We start from the raw sequence: 20933 nt of genomic DNA, 5'->3' as shown, positions 1-20933 counted from the left end.
ATAAAATAGCTTAATGATTCCAATAAAAGTGGAATAATACAATTTCAACAACCCAATATTACAAAGATAAGCAAAATAGCAACGAGAAAAAGAAAAGGAATAGAAAAGAAAAAGCATCATGAATTCAGGAAGAAGCAACTTCTGAGCAAATAGATGGGGAATCCCAGGTCCCCGCTTTCAAGGTTTCTATTGGGAAGGTCTCAAGCAGAGCATCCTCTCATGGATGAGATTCCAAAGAAATTCTGGAAATTAAAGGATTTATATATTAGGTTAGACAAAGAAGCTCAGGGTCCACCAAGAAAGCTCTCTGCTGTATTTTCCCATTGGCTGAGTTGGGGTGGGTAGCCAACCCCCTTAATGAGGCTCTTCCAAATTGTTTACTTTCTGATTAAGTTCCTGAAAAAATTTACCCAAAATATTTTGACCTTAAAGAATTGGCCTGGTGCCTCATGATTACACGCTGGTCTTTCTCTAAAGTCTATCATGTCTCCAGGCTTAGGTTCATCCTCAGAGCAAATACATGCAGAGCCTGCACTGAGACATGGAGGACTTTCTATATATTTGCCAACCAACAGGAGGAGAATCACTCAACATCTTCAGAGAGATCACCCCTCAGCAGGGGAAGATCGGTCACTGGAGTTCCAGGAGCACTCAACCCCAGCCTTAGCACTAGTCAGCCCCCTGAGTACTCGTCCTTAGCCACAGGTGCTGAAATGGATGTCGGGGTCACCAGACTCGAGGCTGGTCTCTGAGATTGCCTGAGGGTCACGGCAGATGGGTTCTCCATGGCACCAAAGAGCACCTCTGTGCCAACAACTCCATGATCAGGGACACGGGAGCTGAGACCCTAGAACTAATACATCAGCTATAGTTTGCCCATCATGTGGAAGAAAATTGTGACAAAGGTGAGAGGAAATAGGCAATTCTGCCACTTGAACATAAGAGGAAATAGGCAATTCTACCACTTGAACATCTACAGATTCTTTATTGAATTGTCAAAATCTTTGGGCTACAGCTATGTTTTGGTGTGCAGAGACCAATTGAGCCACTGGATAGAATGCCCATGGCCCAGTAAACATTGTAGAGTGAAAATTTAATATTGATTTTTGTTTCTTATAATTGATTTTACTCTGTAAGTGATTTTGTTCTGTAACTATATTCTATATGCTAAACCTCTGTCTCAGTTTGAAGAAGCTCCTGAGTTCAAAGGTTGAGACTCTCTATCTAATTAAATGCCAAGGGTTTAAACGTTGCAATAATCACTGTTAAAGAAAAACTCTATTTTAGAGGTTCAGTACTCTCATAAAACATCATCACCTTCAAGGTTTGTGCAATATCTTTGAGAACTGGACTAACTGACCTTTCTGAGCCCTACTCTTGTCAAGGATGATATTATCTACTCCCCAATCACAAGCATTTCTACATTCTTGGGTCCCTATCCGTGATGTCAGGATACAGTTAGGACCCATAAAAATTCACAAAAGCATTCCTTAGAGATAGAAGTGGTCTCAATACTACATATGCATATGACCACCTTCCTTAAAGTAACCAATTATGATCCCTCACACCTCTGATACTGGCTAATTATTTTCTTTTTGTACTGTTCTTTGTCCTATGCTTATAAAAATGTTGCATCTTCATTTGGGGGTCTTCTGACTTTTTGAGTCTATGAAGAAAGCTGCTTTATTGGTAGCTTGCACCTCTACTGATAAATCATAATTTTGCTCAGACAAGCTCACCTTCATTTATCTTTTTCTTGCATGTGATATTTAACAAAAAGATTAACAATCGGTGGTAGTGGTAGGATTTGGCAAGGAGAAACCTTCTCCCCAGATCCTTTGAGGAAAAAAAAAAAAAATCCTCTTCCTTCTTGTGGGTCCAAGTGTAATATTTTTCCACTACGGGAGAATTTCTCTGTTAGGGATTCTGTGACCAGGGACAAGTTCTCTAGCTAAATATTGGACAGTCAAATCTTTTCTGAGCAATGTTGGAATTCATTTTCTATATTTGAGGTTTATTTTGAATTTCTATTTGCATTAATATTTGCAGCTATTGATTTTGGAATTAAGTTTGAGATATATATGTATGTGTGTGTACTAGGATTAGGGTTATAAATGTTTTAATACATATATACATATATATATTCATATATAAATATATGTCTATGATGAGGTCTAGATATGGGGTACCTAAATGAAATTAGGGTTTAATTGAGGCCTAGTGTCAGGTTCAGGGTACAGGGAGTCAAATAGAGCTCCCCTGCAACCACTTTGGATTGGGCACAAGGATATGGAGTTAAATGAAATTTAGTAGCGGCTTGAGAGTTCCCAATAAAGGAATTTATTGGCCTGAAAAGCTAGATTGATAAAAGAGGTTTACTGTGGGGTTTGGAAGTAAGGTTAAAGTATAGTTAAGGAAATAAGTGAAGGTAGAGATAAGAAGGGCACTGAAAACAGGGTTCCAGTGGACAGAGGGTCCTGGCATGCCAGGCGTAAGGCTGGCATGTTTGGAACCTCTACCAAGAGAGGATTCCAGCTTAACTCTTTTATAATGAGAGATTTAGCTAAAGGGGCCTGTGGGTGGAGTCCCAAGTTGGCTCAGATCTGGGTGGGGCTGGGACATGTCCGGATCTTCTATTGGAATTCAAAGGGACCAGGATTTGTGAATCAAAAGGTCCTGGATTGAAAATGCATCAACTAGAAGGGGTTGGGAATCAGAAAGAAAGAAAGAATCTATTCTTAAACCCCCATCAACTAAGGGAGTCCCTGTGCTCCCAGAAGGCTTTCATGGACCTGAAACAATCATCCACCCAGCAACATCATTTGATTTAGTCAGGATCCTGGATAAAATAGTCTTTTGGGCATTCAACAACAACAACAAAATGTATCATCAGCTAATGCTTCCCTTTTTCTTTCTCTCATTTTTTCTTTTTTTTAATCTGATTTTTCTTGTGCAGCATGATAAATGTGGCAATATGTATAGTAGGACTGCACATGTTTAAGTATATTGGATTCCTTGTGGTCTAGGGGAGGAGGTGGGGCAATGGAGTGAAGGAATATTCCCTATTCCTGAGTAAGTTCACTGTGTCCTTTAGTTGACTTCTCAAGGAATATATCCTGTCTGCCTTGGCTGCTTATCTAAGTTCCAGGAACTTGCCCCTCCTGAAACTCCAGGACAGTACTTGGGAGAAATGGCTAATCTCCCATGTACGTCATTAATTAATTACAACCCTATAGCCCCTCATGGTATCTCCTTAATGAGCTAACACATCTGTATTCCCATGGCCAAAAGCCAAGAAAATGGACCGAAGCCCCAAACCCCTGGCCCGTCTATATCCCAAATCCTTGGCTCAAAGCCTTCTTTGTCTGTAACCCCATAAAAGCCCTTGCTCTGAAACAGCTCATTGGCATCTCACCCTTGGAGAGGATGCTCTGGCTGGGCCCCTCCCATTCAGGACTCTAGGCTGCACTTCTGGGATTCTCCAGTCACAGAGGATCAGAGTCGGGGCTCCCCCGAATTGGTGATGTTTTCTCTTTATTTTTCATCTATTCTGATTATTGTATTAATAATTGTAGTGTGTCTAGTTATTATCCTTATATGCTGGGTTTTGTTATTGCAAAAGGTCTATTCTTTGCTGCTTTTAGGTATTATTAAAGTTTTTCTTTATATTTGGCTTCTAAAGCACATGAATCATTTGTGATAGCGAATTTGAAGTTTAAAATCTTACAACATGGAGGGAGAAAAAATTTGGAATACAAGGTTTTGAAGGGTGAATGTTGAAAACTATCTTTGTATGTATTTTGAAAATAACTATTAAAAGAGACACAGACAGAGACAGACAGACAGAGAGAGAGAGGTGCTTGGTATCTGATACCTCATCCTGCCAGGTGATCTTCTGAATCTTCCTAAGACAATTCATACAGAAACGGTTCATTTCTTGGAATGGCACTGTTATTATGTATCTGATCTTGTACTTGGAGAACAGATATTCAAATGCGATGAAGATCCAGCAGCTGTGCTCACTCAATTTTAAGCCATTTTTAGGGAATATAATCCAACATGGGGGAGATGTCACCAATTTCATGCAAATCTTACCCTCTCCTTGGGAAAGCTAGTATAGATGCAGCAAAGAAGGTAGTTCCTACAGATGGATCAGCCCAAATTTGGCCTCTAGAAAATTCAAGCTGGAACGCCAGTGATCCTGAGGCTTGCAGCAGGTTACAAAAAGCTAGAAAGACTAATTCTGGCAGACACGTATGCAATTAGACTGGAGAATCAGGATAAATTTCAGGGAATATTGCAGAAGGAGAAAGAAAATTTAAGCATTTTTCTGACAGATTGGGCAAATGTGCCAAGTGGTTTGCTGGGTTAGACCCAATCAGGCTTCTGGATGCACATTTCACCTACACTCATTTTGTTAATCAGTCACTACTAAAGATATGGAAACACCTCTAAAAGCATGGAACGTCAATGGAACAACCAAGGACACTGAATTATACACATATAAAGAAGACAAAAGGGAGACAGGCTGGAGAAAAAGGAATGGGAAAAGAAAGAAAGCATTAGTTCCTATAGTCCCTGCACAAATGCCTTTGGTCCCAATCTTTTTAGCTTCCTTTCGGGCCTCTTTGGAGTTGGGTACAAATGGCAGAAGCCATCCCAAGGCTTGAGAATCGTGACAATGTAAGCAGGAGCTGGTAAGCCAGGGGCCTTGCCCCTGGTGAGTAGGGGGTGCTATCCCAAGCTGGAGGATGGACGGAAGAGAACAATTTGTTCCAACGGCCAGACAGGTGGATGACGCGGGTGCTGTGGCTGTGACGACCGCACTGGCACCCAGGACACCCCAGAATCAGCCGGAGTCAGGATAAGCAAAAGTCCTTAGTCTTTATTCTTGGTCTTTAGGGGTAGAAGTGAAGGGGATGGAAGCAGGATCTCCACAACCTCCTTCCTCCTCATCCACTGCCAAAGTGAGTCTGGCTCGTCTTACTCCACCCCCTACTCCCTCCTGCAATTCTCTGCATACACCAATTATCGATCCAGCACAGGATAGTGGGAAGGGCCATTCCCCAAGCATATGCCCATAGAGTAGTAGCCAATTGGTCATTAGCCCTCAGTGCTTGAGCCGACCTCAGTGCAATGACTCTCTACATGTGGCCACTGGGGGCTTGGTCAGACATGCAAGGTGCCCAGGTCCCCCCTGCACCCGGTCCCCCCCCTGTCATCCTGGGTCTTGCCGCTGGACTTGAATGGCTCTGGAAAGGACAGTGCAGCTCTCCGCCTCTCCTCAGCCAACACCCAGGGAAGACACGACCCTGCAATGCCATTGGTCCTTTTCCAGAATGAAGCTTTGAGCGGGAATGGCTCCCCTTCCAAGTGGATTTCTCTGTGAGGAAGGCTGGACCTTGGGGAGACTGGCCTTGTTACTGAACCCGCTCACTTGGGGACTAAAGCCGTCCGGAAGGAGACTGTCCCCCCTGTGGCCCACTGGGCCTGCACTGGCGCCAATGAGAGTTGGCTCTGTCCCAAATTGATTCTCCCGGCTCTGTCTTGTGGCAAATTGACCCTAGCTGGGGGTTACCCTAAATCCCAGCGCACTTGCACCCACACAGCTCAGCCAGGTGATGGTGGCGGCTGCCCATCCCAGTGCCAGGGTAGAATAGCGGACGATGGGCGCCCACGGCCTTCGTAGTAGCTGGGAATGAAGGCTGGCTGAGCTCCTCTGGGCTGCGTGTCCTGTTCATCCCCAAGCAGCAGCTGGCACACCCTGGGCAAACCAATCAGTACCCTGCTCACCCTCAGGTAACCAATGGGCCTTCGGTGACTTAGGAGTGTCGCCTTCCACCATGTGAAGACGGCCCCTCGGAGTGGGCAGGTGAGAACAATGTATGTTGACGAATGTATGAAGACGATATTTAATTGGCCATTGGTCACTAAAGCTCACGGCTAGTGCCCACTGGGTTCTCTCCCTGCAGCAATCCTGGGGGATCACTCATATCCCCATTTGAGAATCTGCCTGGGCATTCCCCCAATCCAAGCAAAACCTTTCCTCCCAGTATGTACCCCCATTACAGGGGGTCTGTCCACCTCTGTTGCTTCCTCTGGATGGGAGCTACAAACCATTCTGCGCGCCCAGGCCCCCAGCAGCACAGGCTGGACCTTTCGGCTTTTCACTCCTCAAAGTGTCAGCACTCGGGCTCTTTAGGCTTAGGGTCTTTGCCAGAATTATACATTGAATAAGGGGCTGGAGGGGGACTTCCCTCGAGTGAAGGAGACAAGGTCTTTGTCAAGAATTTCCAGCAAGTCCATGGGATCCAGCTTGCATGTGAAGGGCCATTCCAGGGGCTGGTGACCAGTACTAGAGCACTGGCCCTGAAGTCAGAAGGACCTGAGTTCAAATGTGGCCTGAGACACTTAATACTTTTTAGCTGTGTGGCCTTGGGCAAGTCACTTAACCCAAACTGCCTCAGCCAAAAAAAAAAAAAAAAAAAAATCAAGATTAGAGAAAAGAACTTTTAGAGACTATTCTCCCATAAAACCTTCCTCATGTTTTTGTTTTGTTATTTGTTATCTCTCAATCCATTTATAGCCATTCTTCATGAGTATAGGAAGAGACTTCATGTCACCAATCTTCTTTGGAAAGTGGGACAATTTTGCACCACATATATGCTATTGGGTCACATGGATGCCGAGTTTGCCGGAATCTCTCTAGAGAATTCTGATCCATGAGAAGTCTTCCTCATCACAAAACAATAAATCCTCTTCCTGTTGGAAGACTTTGGTCCCTCCATCTTGAAATGGGGTGTTTATACATCTTGCTTTAGCCTCTTGCATTCTTGCTACCCCCAAAGGCATTCAGATCACACTTGTCCCTTCTACATCACAACTTTTCTCTTCTTGGATTCACTATGTCACTGCTCAGCACAAGAAATTTGGGAGGAGTTTTGTAGAGGCCACAGATGACACAGAAAAAATCCAGAAATGCACAAATACACAAAATACACATATGTGCTGTAAATACCCTATAAGAGAAAAAAATCAGATTTCTTAAGTATGAAAGCAGGGCCAGAAAAATCTGACGTGGATGTACCAGGTCATGGGGGCTGCACGCTCCTAACCCCCCAGATACAGACGGGACGGCTGGGTCTCTTACCTGTATCTCTCACCATGTCACCCGTGCTGTGGTTAAGGTCGGGGCTTCTTTATCACTACGGCCTCCCCAAGTTTTCCATTCTGTGTCCAGAAGCCAAAAGGGCCTCGTGCTGCTGTAGATTTGGGAGGTGCATCTGGCCATTTACTCCTAAAGCAGGCGAAGGACCTAAGATGTCCTTGCTGTCTTCCTGTGCCCGGTTCACTAGATGACTCAGAATGCTGGTCATCCTCCCTTTCTGCCCTATGAGGTGTCTATAAGTTCCTTGTCTTGGCAATTTCCCAACATGACAGAGAAGCATTTAAACCAAGGAAATGAAGATTGAACCCATTGATCTTGGCCATCTACGAAACTCCTTACAAGACAAGAAGTAAGTGAACTTAAAGAACAGGAACGCTTCGGGTAAAACGGCCCCACGGAGAAGCAGGTGGAATCATTCACTGGCTCAGCTCTTTTTAGGAAAGGTCAGTCTTACTCCTAAGACCCTTGCAATAAAAGATGATCCCGAGAGAATCACAAAGGCTGTCTGCCTAATCTGCAAAACCAGTCATACTCCCGGCTACCTTCCAGAGTTGCTGTGAGCATAAAGGGACATATTTATGAACACTGTGTCTACTTGAAAGCATTGTATAAATGCTGTTATTGTTGTTATATTATTAATTGTAAAAGTAACATTACCGTAATATTTGCATTATTATTATTTGGTCAAAAACCTCACACTGGCGTTCCAATTTCACTTCTCTGTTCATAAGAATTCTGAGGCTGATGGTGAGAGGTTGTATTGAAGCCCTTTCACAGACCAAAACTGATAAAGGTTGAGGCTCAAGGGTCTGCCTCTGCCCCTCCCCCCAGCTAGTTAGGATGATAGCCCTACATGAGATAAGCATTTATTAAGTGCTTACTGCGCACCAGCACTGTGCTAAGGGCTTTGGGTAAAAAGAGAACTGCATGGGTGGCGCACCCAAGCACGGAAAGTCGTAATGTCCAGACACATTGCACTCATTTCTCCATTGTAACTTTTTTTCAACTTCCGGCTGGTTCTTGATTTTCTCCAATCCCATTTTCTCAGCATGGCCTAAGCTTACAGAAGTCTAAGACAAGCCTGTATGACTGCCGGTATCTGGGTTGGCTTTCTTTTAAATCTAAAGAAAAACCAGGAAATAGGAAACACAAGGGGCTATGCCAGCAAATGCTCTTAGACAAAGTGGGGAGAAGAGGGGTGAGACCTTTAGGAAGTCCCCCCGGAAGCTTCAATCTGTTGTTCCATGGTAGCTGAAGGGCCCCCAATAATCTCCCCTGTCCCCTCCTCTCTGGGAGAGGCCTTTGGCCCTCCCTCAGCTGAGCCTGCCACAACCTAGTTCTCAGCTCTGCTCCTTCTCCCCATTCTGCCCTTCCTAAGATGTCTTCTGTTCAAAACTCCTGAGCAAGACTTAAGCTTACTACCTACTCCTGTGTCCAGAATGGCCAGGGTTCGCATTTCTTTCAATTAGGATTAGGGTTAATTTTTCGAGACATTCCTCAAAGCAGTCAGTTCTCAAACCCATACCCGTAGGCAGTAGGGGCCAGAATATCATGCTTAAATGTTCCTTAACTTGCGTTTCACGTAAACTCATGCAGCTCTCAGATACGGCAAAATTTGGATCAATGGATCCTTCGCTAAGTGATGTTTGGCCATATTAGGGCTGCGACTTTTGCCGCAGTATGCACTCTTTTAGGTAGTAATGGCAGACTTTACAGCAGCATTTTCTATTTTCCCTTTCAGAGATGGCTAGGTACTAAGTCTTCATTTCTCTCCAGGCTGTCCCAATTCTCCAGGACTTTCTCTGTAACACCCCCAAACTTCTTCCTGAATGAATGTTCCCTGGATTATCACTGGAATCACCTTCTACCCCAGGGACTTCTCCCTGATGGGCTGATTCCTCCAAAGACCTCCATTCTGAGTCCCCCAAGCCAGCCCGGGATTTCCATCTTCTCCAAGCTGGCCGCTGGACTCCCCAACACAGTCATAGAGAAAATGCTTTGTTGGAGTTGGGGGTGAATCACCTGGACACCCCCGACCCCAAATTCACGTGCCGAGGGCCCTCCACTTACAAAGGACTCCCTTAGCTCCAGGTCCTGCCTTCTCAGGACGCTTCCCAGAGCTGGCCGTGCTGATGGTGAGGCAGACCCACACACTGGCTGAGCTAGCTCAGCATCTGGGGGGTGGGAGACAAAGCAGGAGCCTGGAGGTCTCCAAGTCTCTTGCTGCCCTCGGTGACCACAGAACCCGGACAGTGTAGTGCCTGACTGGGAAGGGCATGGTTCCCACAACTGTCTCAGGGAGATGCCGAAGGCTGCTCAGAAGGACCTTCCTCCAACCAAGTCCGAAGCATTCAGGCTCCACCGTGGGGCCCAGCTCTGCTGAATGTTCGCCAACAAGATTATTTCAGGGAGAACTCAAGATGGTCGTGGCAATGTGGTCTCAAGGTCTCTTCAAAACTTGAGAATTGTGAACCATGGAAGGCTGGCCCAGCATGGCGGGCCCTCATCAGAGAAGGTACTGGGCTGTGACCAAAATGGGATTTAACTGGCTCAGAACATGAGATGCTCAAAATGAGAGAATGCACCCCAATGTTCACAGGGACCGTCCGGCCTGTGGCCGAAAATCCCGAGCTTGTACCAGCCTGATCAGCCACCATCTGACTCTAAGAGTGAAGTCCTTGTGGACCCCTTGGTGAAGGAAGACTCACCATCACCAAGGCCAGATTCGAACCCAGATCTCTTCCCAACTCCAGGTCTGGCCCACCATCCACTTCAGTACAAATACACTCAATTGCAGACCGAGGGCCCGTCTGAGGGAGTGAAAGGCCCTCATTAGCCCAGGGATAACGAAGCTGGGCTTGCATGTACTCTGGGGAAAGAAGCCACAAGGCACAGGAGGAGTCCCAAAGCCTCCCCTGCTGGTGCTTCCTCTGGCGCAGGCCCACAAACATGGGGATCTCCCAAGGAGATCCCTCCCAGCTTCCTTCACGGGGGGGGGGGGGGGGGGGGGGGAATCTCCTCAGCTCCCATAAGTGCTGACGAGCCCCAACTCTACATAGCCCAGCCCAGATAACATTCAACCAGTCCAAAGCTCTGGGACCAAGCATCGAATGCCTTCGAAAGTCCTACGGGAAATCTGGTCCAACCAGCCGGGGAATCTCATGACACTGTCGGGATCCTGCCTCTCAGCTGGGGGATCCCCTCCAGTCTCTCATCTTGCAGATCTTTGTCAGCCACTGCACTCTGTTTATGGTTTCCCTGAGATTACTTCCATATGTTTATGCTACATTCAGATCAGATTATTTATTTACTCTTGTCTTTCCCATCCAAATGGGAGGTCCTTGAGGGTGGGGAATCAGCTTTTTCTCTTTCCTTGCAAAACCAGGGAATAGCACAACGTCTGGCTCATAGTGTTTTAAAAATACCAGGGAGACCTAAAGTGACAGGTGAATGGTTGAAAATTGCTCTGAGGTAAGGCACAATGAAGATTTGGGAAATCCCAAGATTGCACCTGGGGGACCTCAGAGAGAGCCCAACCAGGAGCTGGGTCCTAACAGCAAATCTGCAGGGTAGGTCTATGACATTCACCCCATTCTGCAGACACCGAAGCAGACTCTGGGGGGTTGGGACGTACTCATCCCCAAGTTAGCAAATATTAAAAGAGTCAACTCCAGATCCACCTGATCCCAGCGCAAGCATTGCTTCCACCATAGCTTCCTCTGCCTACAAGGATGGCGGCAATGGGAATGAAAAGAAGCCCATGCATTGGGACACGTGGGAAGTATTCACAGTAAAATGGATGGGATTTGGTGGAGTAATGAAAAACTGTCTCTGGCAGTCCTCTTTGTAGTGGCAAGAAACTGGAAACTGAGTGGGTGCCCATCAGCTGGGGGATGGCGGAATAGATTATGGTATATGAATGTTATGGAATCGTTCTGTAAGAAACAATCAACAGGATGATTCAGAGAGGCCTGGAGAGACATACATGAACTGATGAGTGAAATGAGTAGAACCAGGAGATCATTGGAAATAGCAGCGAGACTATACAATGATCAATTGTGATGGATGGGGCTCTCTTCAACAGTGAGGTGATTCAGACCAGTTTCAATGGTCTTGTGATGGAGAGAGCCATCTGCACCCAGAGGGAGAGGATTGTGGGAACTGAGTATGGATCACAACAGAGTATTTTCATCTTTTTTGTCATTGCTTGCTTTTTGTTTTCCTTTTCATTTTTTTTCTTTTTGATCTGATTTTCTTGTGCAGTGTGATAATTGTAGAAATACATATAGAACAATTTTACATGTTTAACATATATTGGATTGCTTAGTATCTAGCAAAGTGGGGTGAGGGAGAAAAACTTGAAACACAAGGTTTTGCAAAGGCAAATGCTGACAGCTATCTTTGCATGCATTTTGAAAATCAAAAGATATTTTTTTAAAAATGAAAGAAAAGTGAAGGTAAGCTGAATGATGGTACCTATACATCACGAGTGACAGACCTCCCAGGTTATGTCAGCTCAAGTTCGGAGGGAAAGGGTCACTCTCTTAGGATACATTTGAAACCTTGGTTATAGGTTGATTCCTAGTCAGTCAATCTAAATGAATAATAAATATTTATTGAGTCAATTCTGTGCTAAATGCCAGGGATACAAAATGAGGCAAAAAGATTGTTCTTGTTCTCAAGGAGCTCAGTCTCATGGGGGAGGCAAAAGGCAAACAGCTGTGTGCAAACAAGCTATATACTGCATGAGATCAACAGAAAACAAAAGAGCAAAGGCACTGGAATCAAGAGGATCTGGGAAAGGCAGGCTGTTAGCTTCCAGAAGGGCACTGTGGCAGAGTGGCAGAGGTCACAAAATGGAGATAACAGCACCGACTCATCCGAGTTCTTATGGCGATCAAACAGGATCACATGCAAACCCTTTGAAACCTCAAAGCATTACAGAAGTGTGAATTATCATAATCATAATGGTGATAGGGCAGAGAGAAGGGAGTCAAGGACAGACTTTTAGAGAACAGCCATATAACTGGCTGTGAAAAAAGCAAGAACCCTGTGAAGAGACAAGAAAGGAACAAGCAGTTAGCTACAAGTCAGGAAAACAGGCAGCTCGTGGTGCAGAGTATGAGCATCCTGCCCAGAAGGCCTGGGCATGAAAACACCACAGGCAAGTCCAACCTTCGGTGTCCCTGTTTGTAAACAGAGGGTAAGAATACTCCACATTTCACCTCAAAGGGAGATGAACATGCTTTGTGAACTTCAAAGTACATTTCAAATCTGAGCTCTTATTAAGTGAGAGTTGAGGAGTGTTCTGAAAGACAAAAGTCGACAGAGTATCCAAAAGGAAATTACTCTGATATCATTTTGAGATTGAACAGGAGGTCAATGGTGAACGCAGGAGAAACAGTTTCATGAAGACAAACTTGGACCTTCAGAGCACGGGAAGGAGCTGACAGAGAGATCTGCAGTAACTGTCAAAAGAGATGGGGCTGTTGCTGCCTGGTGCAGGAGGTCCAGAGAAAGCTGCTTTTGGCAGCTGTTTTCTAGTACTGTAGAGACTTGGGCGTTTGTAAATGGCCAAAGGCATCAGACTGAATGATTGCTGAAGGCAGGTCCTGGAGAGGTCAGAGGGAGGGAATTCTGCAAAGTGCAGGAGGAATTTTCAGCAAATGTAGAAATGGCTTTTCCTCCGTACAGGATGGAGTAAGAATATGGATGACAATCCACAAGATGTTTTTAGGGAATTGGCCAAGAGAGCAAATGCCACACATTTCTCAACAAATTAGGAGTCCAGGTGTTTAATGTGCAAGGAAGGAACATTTTTAAGAGCTTTTATGGATAATTAGGCAAGGATTTACTTTAGCTACAGTTTTAGTTTGAAATTTCTAATTTTCAGTTAAAAGATTGTGGCTCTGGCTAAAATCCTTTCATTCATAATACTTTTCTCCAATATGGATTATTTGGTGTTCAATAAGCTTTGTGATCTTGATGAAAAAATTTCCATGTTAATTAGATTTATAACCTCTCCTATCATGAATTGAGGTTTGCTTTAAAAAAACAAAACAAACAAACAACAACAACAAAAAAAAACAGCATTCCCAACATCATTACATTCATAAATGTCCCTAAGAGTTATCTGGTTTTGACTAAGTGCTATTTTTTGACGACATTCCCAATCCATAAAGTTTTCTTCAGTATGAACCCTCAGTCAATCCTTCCTAAGGGTCACATTCACTATGGATTCTCTGGTGTCGAGTGAGTTGAGACTTCTGGCCAAAGGCTTTCCCACACTCTCTACATTCATAAGGTTTCTGTCCTGTATGAATCCTCTGATGCACAATAAGCTGAGACCTCTGTCGAAATGCCTTCCCACACTCATTACATCCATAGGGTTTCTCCCCAGTGTGAATCCTCTGGTGTTCGGTGAGTCCCCGGCTCAGGCGGAAGGCCTTGCTGCAGACTTTACATTCATAAGGCTTCTCCCCGGTGTGAATCTTCTGATGCAGAGTCAGCTGTGAGCTCTGTCGAAAGGCCTTCCCACACTCTTTACATTCGTACGGTTTCTCTCCAGTGTGGATCCTCTGGTGGATACTCAGGCCTCTGTTCCTGTAAAAGGCCTTCCCACACTGGGCACACGCATAAGGCTTCTCCCCGGTGTGAATCCTCTTGTGAAGAGTCAGCCCGGTGCTCTGGTAGAAGGCCTTCCCACACTCGCCGCACTCGTAGGGCTTCTCCCCAGTGTGCTTTCTTTGATGCAGAGTCAGCTGCGACCTCTGGCGGAAAGCCTTCCCGCACTCGCCACACGCGTACGGCTTCTCTCCGCTGTGAATCCTCTGATGCACGGTGAGGTACGTTCTCCAGCGGAAGAGACCGCCGCACTCGCCGCACTCGTAGGGCTTCTCTCCGGTGTGGATCCTCTGGTGCTGAGTGAGCATGGAGCTGCGGTGGAAGGCCTTCCCACACTCGCTGCACGCGTACGGCTTCTCTCCGCTGTGAATCCTCTGATGCACGGTGAGGTGCGTTTTCCTTCGGAAGGCCTTTCTGCACTGATTACACTCATAAGGTTTCTCTCCACTGTGGATTCTCTGATGGACGCCGAGTTCCGCGCTCCTTCGGAAGGCCTTCCCACAAGCATCGCAGGCGTAAGGTTTCTCTCCGGTGTGGATTCTCTGGTGCATGCTAAGTTTGCCCCTCTGGTGGAACGCCTTCCCACATTCAGGACATTCGTAGAGCTTCCCTTCAGAACGTCCCTTATGATTTTCAACAAGACCTGCCTTACAAATCGGGGCTTTCTTACAGTCGTTATACTTAGGAAATATCTTCTTTGAGAACATCCCATAACATTTTCTTAGCTCCGTGTAAAGTCTGAGGTTCTGTCTACGCATGTCCCACTTGTGGACACTCTTTCCTCCAGGTAATTTCTGCTGGGGTGGAAGACCTGCCCTCAGACTGAAATTCCTGCCACACTTCTTATATCGGTGGCCTCTCAGTTTATTGGAAGGTTTCTGCTGGGTGAGTTTTACATATTGAGGGTATCTGTCGTCATCGCTCTCCTGCCCCTCTAAGCCGGCATCCCCTCGCCAGGCTTCTGCCAGAGTGGGGACAAGAGGGAAGTCCCTCATGCATCTTCCTGGAGATGAATCTTCCACGGAGAAGCCACGCGTGGGAGAAGACTGCTTGGTTTCAGGGCCCGGCTTCCAATCTAAAAGACATGTTTTTAAAATGTCAGTATCTGGTTTCTCTACTTTAACCACATCTGTCTCTTAGCTCCTCAATCAACAAAACAACCAGGACAAGTTCTGCCCCATCACGTCTGAGGCACTGTAGTGAGAAAAGTGCTTTGTAAATCTGAAAACTTTAGGCAAAGACGTACTATTATGGCCATGTATTTAGCAAAAACCTGCACTTACCTTTTCCCTAAAACTCTTCCTAACTTCCCTAAAACTGTCAAGGACGTCACTACCTTTCCAGTCACTTGCGCTTGCTACCTGGGGATCTTTCTCAGCTCCTGTCACTCACCCCCTCATATCCAATTTGTTACCCAGGCTGTGAATCCTACCTGCTTATATAACCACCTTTTCTCCTCTGATGCTATCCCCGATGAGGTATAAAGACAGTTTTAAACATCCCTTTTTATCTAAAATTTTGAGTTTCAAATTTTCTCTCTTTTCCCCCAACACTGGCGTAAACCAGGAAGGTCCGAAATCTGCCTCACTAACTCTCCAATAATGAGGGCAACCACTTAACTTTAGAGGTGGGAGACAGGCCCCCAAACTGGAAGTGCTCTGTCAAAGGTGACTCCAATTAGCGGCAGATTAAGCCTCTGCCTCAGGCTCTGAGCCACCTGCCAAAGGGCAGTTCTGATGCCCCAGCTTTTGGTCCCACAATTCCAAATATGGCCTGCCCAGGCAGCAAATGGCCCGTCCTTCTGGACGCCACGGCCTACTGACCGTTATGCCTGGGGACTGCACGTCACTGCTGACTGTCTAGACCGAGGGGGGCCTGAAATTCCAAGATCAAGAGCTTGTCTTCTCAAGGCACCAAATGGTCGGCTCTGTCTGTCTTGACCTCCTTCAGCTACCATTGGGGAAGCCAGCATGGGAGAGATGGGGGTGCAGACCCCTTCCTAAGGACGATTTGGATGACCGATAAAGAGTACGACATGGCTGACGTAGTCAGGGGATGGACAGAGGAGGGGGTGTTTTCAGAAGAAGATCAAGGAATAAAAAAGACCCTCATGAACTGAAGCTGGAGCATGTGTACCACAAGTAACAACTGGGAATGGCCTGGGAGCCCTGATCAAACTACAGAATCCAAGGGCAGGAGGAGTCCCTCCGGCTGCGAGGGACCCTCCTCTCCACCTGATGCGCTTTTCACTTTCCCCCCTCTGGGAGCACAGAAGCACCAGGGACAGGGAGGGCCCCAGAGCATTTTCTTTTAAATTTTAGATGAGACCAGAGGGAAGGTCAGAAGGAAGCCCAGCCCAGGGATAGGGAGGCCTGAAGATGATGAACCCTCCTGGAGGGGCTGAATCCAGGCAGCCTCCACTGGGAGCTTCCCAAAAGAAGCACTCACCCGCCCAGCTGCTGCCCGGTCCTTGCCTCGGCCTCCAGGGTGTTTCCCTTCGCTCCAGCTGGCTGATCACATCAGGCTTGGAAGCTGTGAGTCCTGCTCAGAGAGAGGCAAAGGCTGGGAACTGTCCCTTCCGGACTCAAGCCCAGAACCCAGAAGCTTCCATCTGACCCGCAAGCTACCAGCAGCACAAGAGCCCTTCACAACATCCCGGGAGAGCTCTGACAGGAGAGTCTGCAAGGACGTGCTGCAAGACCCGGAAGAGCTCCAGGGATGAGGTCTGGGAGATGGGACAATAGCCGGGAGGGCCCAAGAAAGGCTTTTTTAATTTTGTTTTTCCCATTTTATTCAAAGGGTTGGTCTTCTGGGGAGGGAAGGGAAAGGGATATATTCAGAAGTGGAGAGGGATCAGTAAAAAGTCTGCACAACCAAGTGAGGGATGGGCCCAGAGTCATCTTGGGTCCCAGCAGGCCCAACCCTCCAGGCACCTCTAGTAGAGCCTCCTGGGGCCACGGCGGGCTCGGCCCTTACCCAGGCACACCAGGTGCCCATAGTTCTCCAGCATCACCTCCCGGTACAGCTCTTTCTGAGAAGGGTCCAGGCGTCCCCATTCCTCCAGAGTGAACTCCACAGCCACATCCCTGAAGGTCACCGACTCCTGAAAGATCAAAGACCCCCGTGCTTGCCCAGGGAGCATCCTTCTGGTGGCCCTGGCAGGAGGCAGGAGGCAGAAGCCCAAGTCAAACCCTGAGGAGAATGGGACCTCCCCCCCTGCAGAGGAAAACCTCCTCCCTGCACCAGAGGCCACCCACAGTCAGGGGGCCAGCAGGCTGAGCCCTGTCCCCCAGCCCTGGACCGGCCCCGGAAGGAGGGCTCCTCCCCGGCCCAGAGCAGAGGGCTCCTCCCCGGCCCCCCGCACTCCCTCAGGGCGGGATGGGGTCCCCCTACAGGACCTCTCTTCCAAACCTCCTCTTTCCCTCCTCCTCCTCCAGCCATGCAGGGGTGACTCTTCCTCGCTGACACCGGAGCTGCTGCTTCCAGTTACAAAGCCGGGCCTTCCTCCCAGCTCCTCCTCCAGGGGAAAGGCCCTCAGGCAGCCCCTGCCCTGGGACATGTTCTGAGCTCCCTTAACATCTAACAGAGAGTCAGGGCGCTGCACCCATTTGTCAGAAAGGGAAAACTGTGACAGGAACTATTTGCAGAACCAGCGATTTACCACCTGCACCCACGCATCCCTACGGGCGGTGGCCGGGGACAAGGGACGCTCTGGCGTTAGCGGCCGAGACAAGGGAGCCCCGGGGCTGGAGGGCCGGTTGTCCGGGCGGGAGGTTGGCCGGCTCGGAGTCAGCTTCCTTAGTCACTGGAGACAAAGGGAGCCGACCAGCGACATCTGCGGCCTGTCTCCTCCTCACCTTGGATTTCTGCACCAGTTTGGACGCCCACGACTAGAAGCGCGGGGCCGCCATGATGTGGGAGCGGGGGAACACGCAGAGGCTGAAGGGGCCGCTCCAGGCCCTGCACCTTGTGGCCCCGGACTCAACCTCAGCCGCAGAGCCAACACCGGAGACCACCCGCACTCTCGGCTGCCGCAGCGGCTCCACGCTCCCTCTCACGCAGGGACCACCCACCTAACCCTCACCGGCCTCGGCCCCCTCCCTCCCCGCATGGCCAGGCCGGTCACATGCTGGGCGCCCCCAAAGCCCAAGCGCAGCCGCCTCCGGGGCTTCCTGATCCATCCCTGCCCAGGCCCTGGGGCTCCCTCAAGTCCGGGTCTCCTGCACCCCTACTGCCCCCGGAAGCGGCCCCCCAGGCACCGTCCTCCCCCCACTCCCTTTCCGGCCCTTTCCTACGTGGGGTCTCCTCTCCTAAGAATGGAAGCTCCCGGAGGGTGCCATGCCCTGTTGAGCCCAGCGCCCTGCACACAGTAAGTGCCTAATAAAGGCTGGCCGACCTGAAGGTCCCATCAAACACAGAGCAAAAGTGAGGAGGGGGCACCGCAAGCGGGGCCATTTCCTACGGGGGGAGGGGCTGAGGCATAAGTGAGGAGGGGGCACCGCAAGCGGGGGGCCATTTCCTACGGGGGGAGGGGCTGAGGCAAAAGTGAGGAGGGGGCACCGCAAGCGGGGCCATTTCCTACGGGGGGAGGGGCTCTAAGGCCGCGCAGCTCCTCTCCACACCCAAGTAAGTGGTGTTCCCGACAAATGCTGAGAGTTCTGTGCCCCGCCCCCTACAGCCTAAGGACCTGGGTTCGAATGCTTCCTGTCATTTTCTCCCCTCTGCGGAGCTTTCTAGAGCTCAGCCTCAGAAGTTGGGGGAGGGGGGCGAAGGCCGGGGGAGCCCGGGGCGCACTGCGGGAAGCTGCCCCTCACCTGATGGGCGCCGGTGGGCGGGGTCCCGGGAGTCATGGCTGCCACCTCCTCGCAATCCTTTTAGGGCCCGGGGACAGGGGGAAGAGCGCTACATGGGGGAGGCCTGCGAGCCCCGGAGCCCGGAGGCCAAGGTCGGAGCGCTGACCTTGTCAGCTGGCAGCAGGGCAGCCAGGGGACGGGCCCACTACTCGAGCCGCACGTGTCCATACTGGCAAGGGGGCGGGGCCAGGCCTAATCCCGGCTCCGGAATCTGTCCAATGGGAGCCTGCGGCTGGGAAGGAGGCGTGCCTGGGCGGGGAGAAAAAAAATCTAGGCAGGCTCTGAGATGATTCGTTCAACGTCTGTAACCTTCTGGTCCCCGAGGCGACAGCTGATTGGTCACAGACTTCCCCACCCCGCCTTGGCCAGACCAATGATTACATAGAGGCGGGATGAAGTGAGGCTTCTCTTGTTTAGGTTCCTTTCCCGGTGCTGAGAGGTCCTCCCCTTCCGGTCCCGGTACCGACTCGCCCGGCCCGAGACCTGAAGATACGGGCTTTCCTTGGCGGCAGGAGCGGATGTGACGAAATCCTTCCCGGAGCTCCGGGACGCACCCGCAAGGCCTTCCGGGAAATGTAGGCATGTGCCCAGGGCGGTGGCTGCGCATGCCCAGACCCCCGCGGCCCTGCTGGAAGGAGGGGAGAACGAACTGCCATCTTGCTTTTCTGCGGCTGGTGCGTTTGTGCCGTTTCGCTCCAATCCGGCTCCCGAGGGCCTTCTCCCCCCCCCCCCCCAAGAAAAAAAGACCCCAATGTCCCCCGCACTGGCGGCCGCTCCGTGCGAGGCGTTTATTAAGCACTTACTCGTTCAGTAAACTCAAATTAAGCCCGGAACATCCATACAAACCCCGAAGCCGCCTCCGTCCCCAGCAATCTCAGTGGGAGGCTGGGGGGGAGGGCCGAGAGCGCCCCCCGAGTCCGCCTGCGACTTCCAAGACCCCGGCCCCCTCCGCGTCCCCCCTCTCCTGCTGGGCCTTCCAGGCTTCTGCCCCCGATGGCGGGCTCTTCCCCAGCGGCTGACAGAGACGCGAGATGAGGGTGGGCACCAGAAGTCGGGGGGCGGCCAAGTGGCCACTCTCTAGCAAAAGGGGGGGAGGTTACAGACAAAATGAAGGCGTACAGGAGACACCCGGAGGGGCAGATGTGAGAGCGTGAAAAGGGCAGCTTTCCAGGGGGGAGAGGGAGCCCCCCAGGGGGCTGGCGGGCTAAAGCCTGAAGGCGACCCAGGCCCCCCACAGAGCTGACTAGCTTCAAGGAGGAGAAGGGGAATCGGGAAAGCACAGGAGAAGGGCGAGGGAAAAGTCCCGGGGGAATGGAGGGACCACCCAAAGGGGGGCAGTCATTTAATCTCCCGGACAGTGTTGGGTGTGGTTAGCAGAGCAACTGATCCCTGGGGGACAAGGGACAAGGTTCAGACGGAGAGGGGGTCCCACCCTCTGGGGAGTGGTCCACTCTGACATCCAAGTTATGTCCAACCCCCTGCCCCTCTCCCCCCCCCCCCCGTCGGAGTCTGGAGCAGCCCCCCCTTGTCACGGCCTCCCAGCCATGTCTCTGAGGTTAAGTTCCCCATAAAACCTACTTATGGGGACCCCAGTGGGAGGGTCCGGAAGGGCAAAGTGGGGGGACCCTACAGAGAGCCCCCCTTTGTCATGGGCTGTTAGGCATCCCATCCATGTCCCTGAGGTTAACCCCCTTAAAACCCACTTATGGGCCATCATGGTTGCCGCCCTCCTTTGGGCACTGTGGGGGCTCCCCCCTCCCCCATGCCACGTGGTGTCTTCCCTAACTGCTTCCCAGCCTCATTTCTCCTTACAGCCAACTAAGCCTCTTGGGGGGCTGAGCCCCTTTCAGGGTTGAGCCTGCAGCTAAGGGCACATCCGGACCTCATGGGGGGCTCCCTCTCTCCTGGGTAACTGCGCTCCCCTGAGGACCTTGTCCTTCCAGGCTCTCCCAACTCTGGTTCATGTTTCCCACTCCCTGTGTCTCGGCCTTGGTGAATTCTTGGGGTGACCGAACCCCCACTTCCGGTGCCTGCCATCACCTGGTGTCCACCCACATCATTTGATGCTAGAAACCCTTGGCCTTCTTGACAAAGGGTAAGATACGCAAACCCCAATATTTTTCCTGTTCCTCCTCTAAAGCTGGAGTCACTGCTCCCTGGGATTGAAAATGGGGAAGCACATATCCCCACTTCTCTCTGCCTAAGGGCAGGATTTGGGATTTTAGGGGTGTCTGGGGCCCCAATATTGCTGCAGGAACTAGTGTAATGTCTAAGATTTGAAAAGCACT

General features: G+C 49.7%; 2 protein-coding genes across 3 annotated transcripts in view; one reads left to right on the top strand and one right to left on the bottom strand.

The window, feature by feature from the left end:
• Positions 1–20933, top strand: part of LOC127545847 (zinc finger protein 420-like) — a 330731-nt gene that overhangs the window by 217488 nt on the left and 92310 nt on the right. The window lies entirely within an intron of this gene.
• Positions 11764–19954, bottom strand: LOC127545864 (zinc finger protein ZFP2-like). Its single transcript, XM_051973359.1, has 4 exons — positions 18607–19954; positions 16769–16895; positions 16241–16333; positions 11764–14867 (listed from the first exon to the last, which is right to left on the bottom strand). The coding sequence occupies exons 1-4, from the start codon at positions 18640–18642 to the stop codon at positions 13384–13386; spliced, it is 1740 nt and encodes a 579-aa protein (XP_051829319.1). The 5' UTR covers positions 18643–19954; the 3' UTR covers positions 11764–13383.

The sequence above is a fragment of the Antechinus flavipes genome, chromosome 1, assembly GCF_016432865.1.
Source record: "Antechinus flavipes isolate AdamAnt ecotype Samford, QLD, Australia chromosome 1, AdamAnt_v2, whole genome shotgun sequence".
Classification (NCBI taxonomy): domain Eukaryota; kingdom Metazoa; phylum Chordata; class Mammalia; order Dasyuromorphia; family Dasyuridae; genus Antechinus; species Antechinus flavipes.
This window is presented reverse-complemented; position numbering and strand designations above follow the sequence as displayed.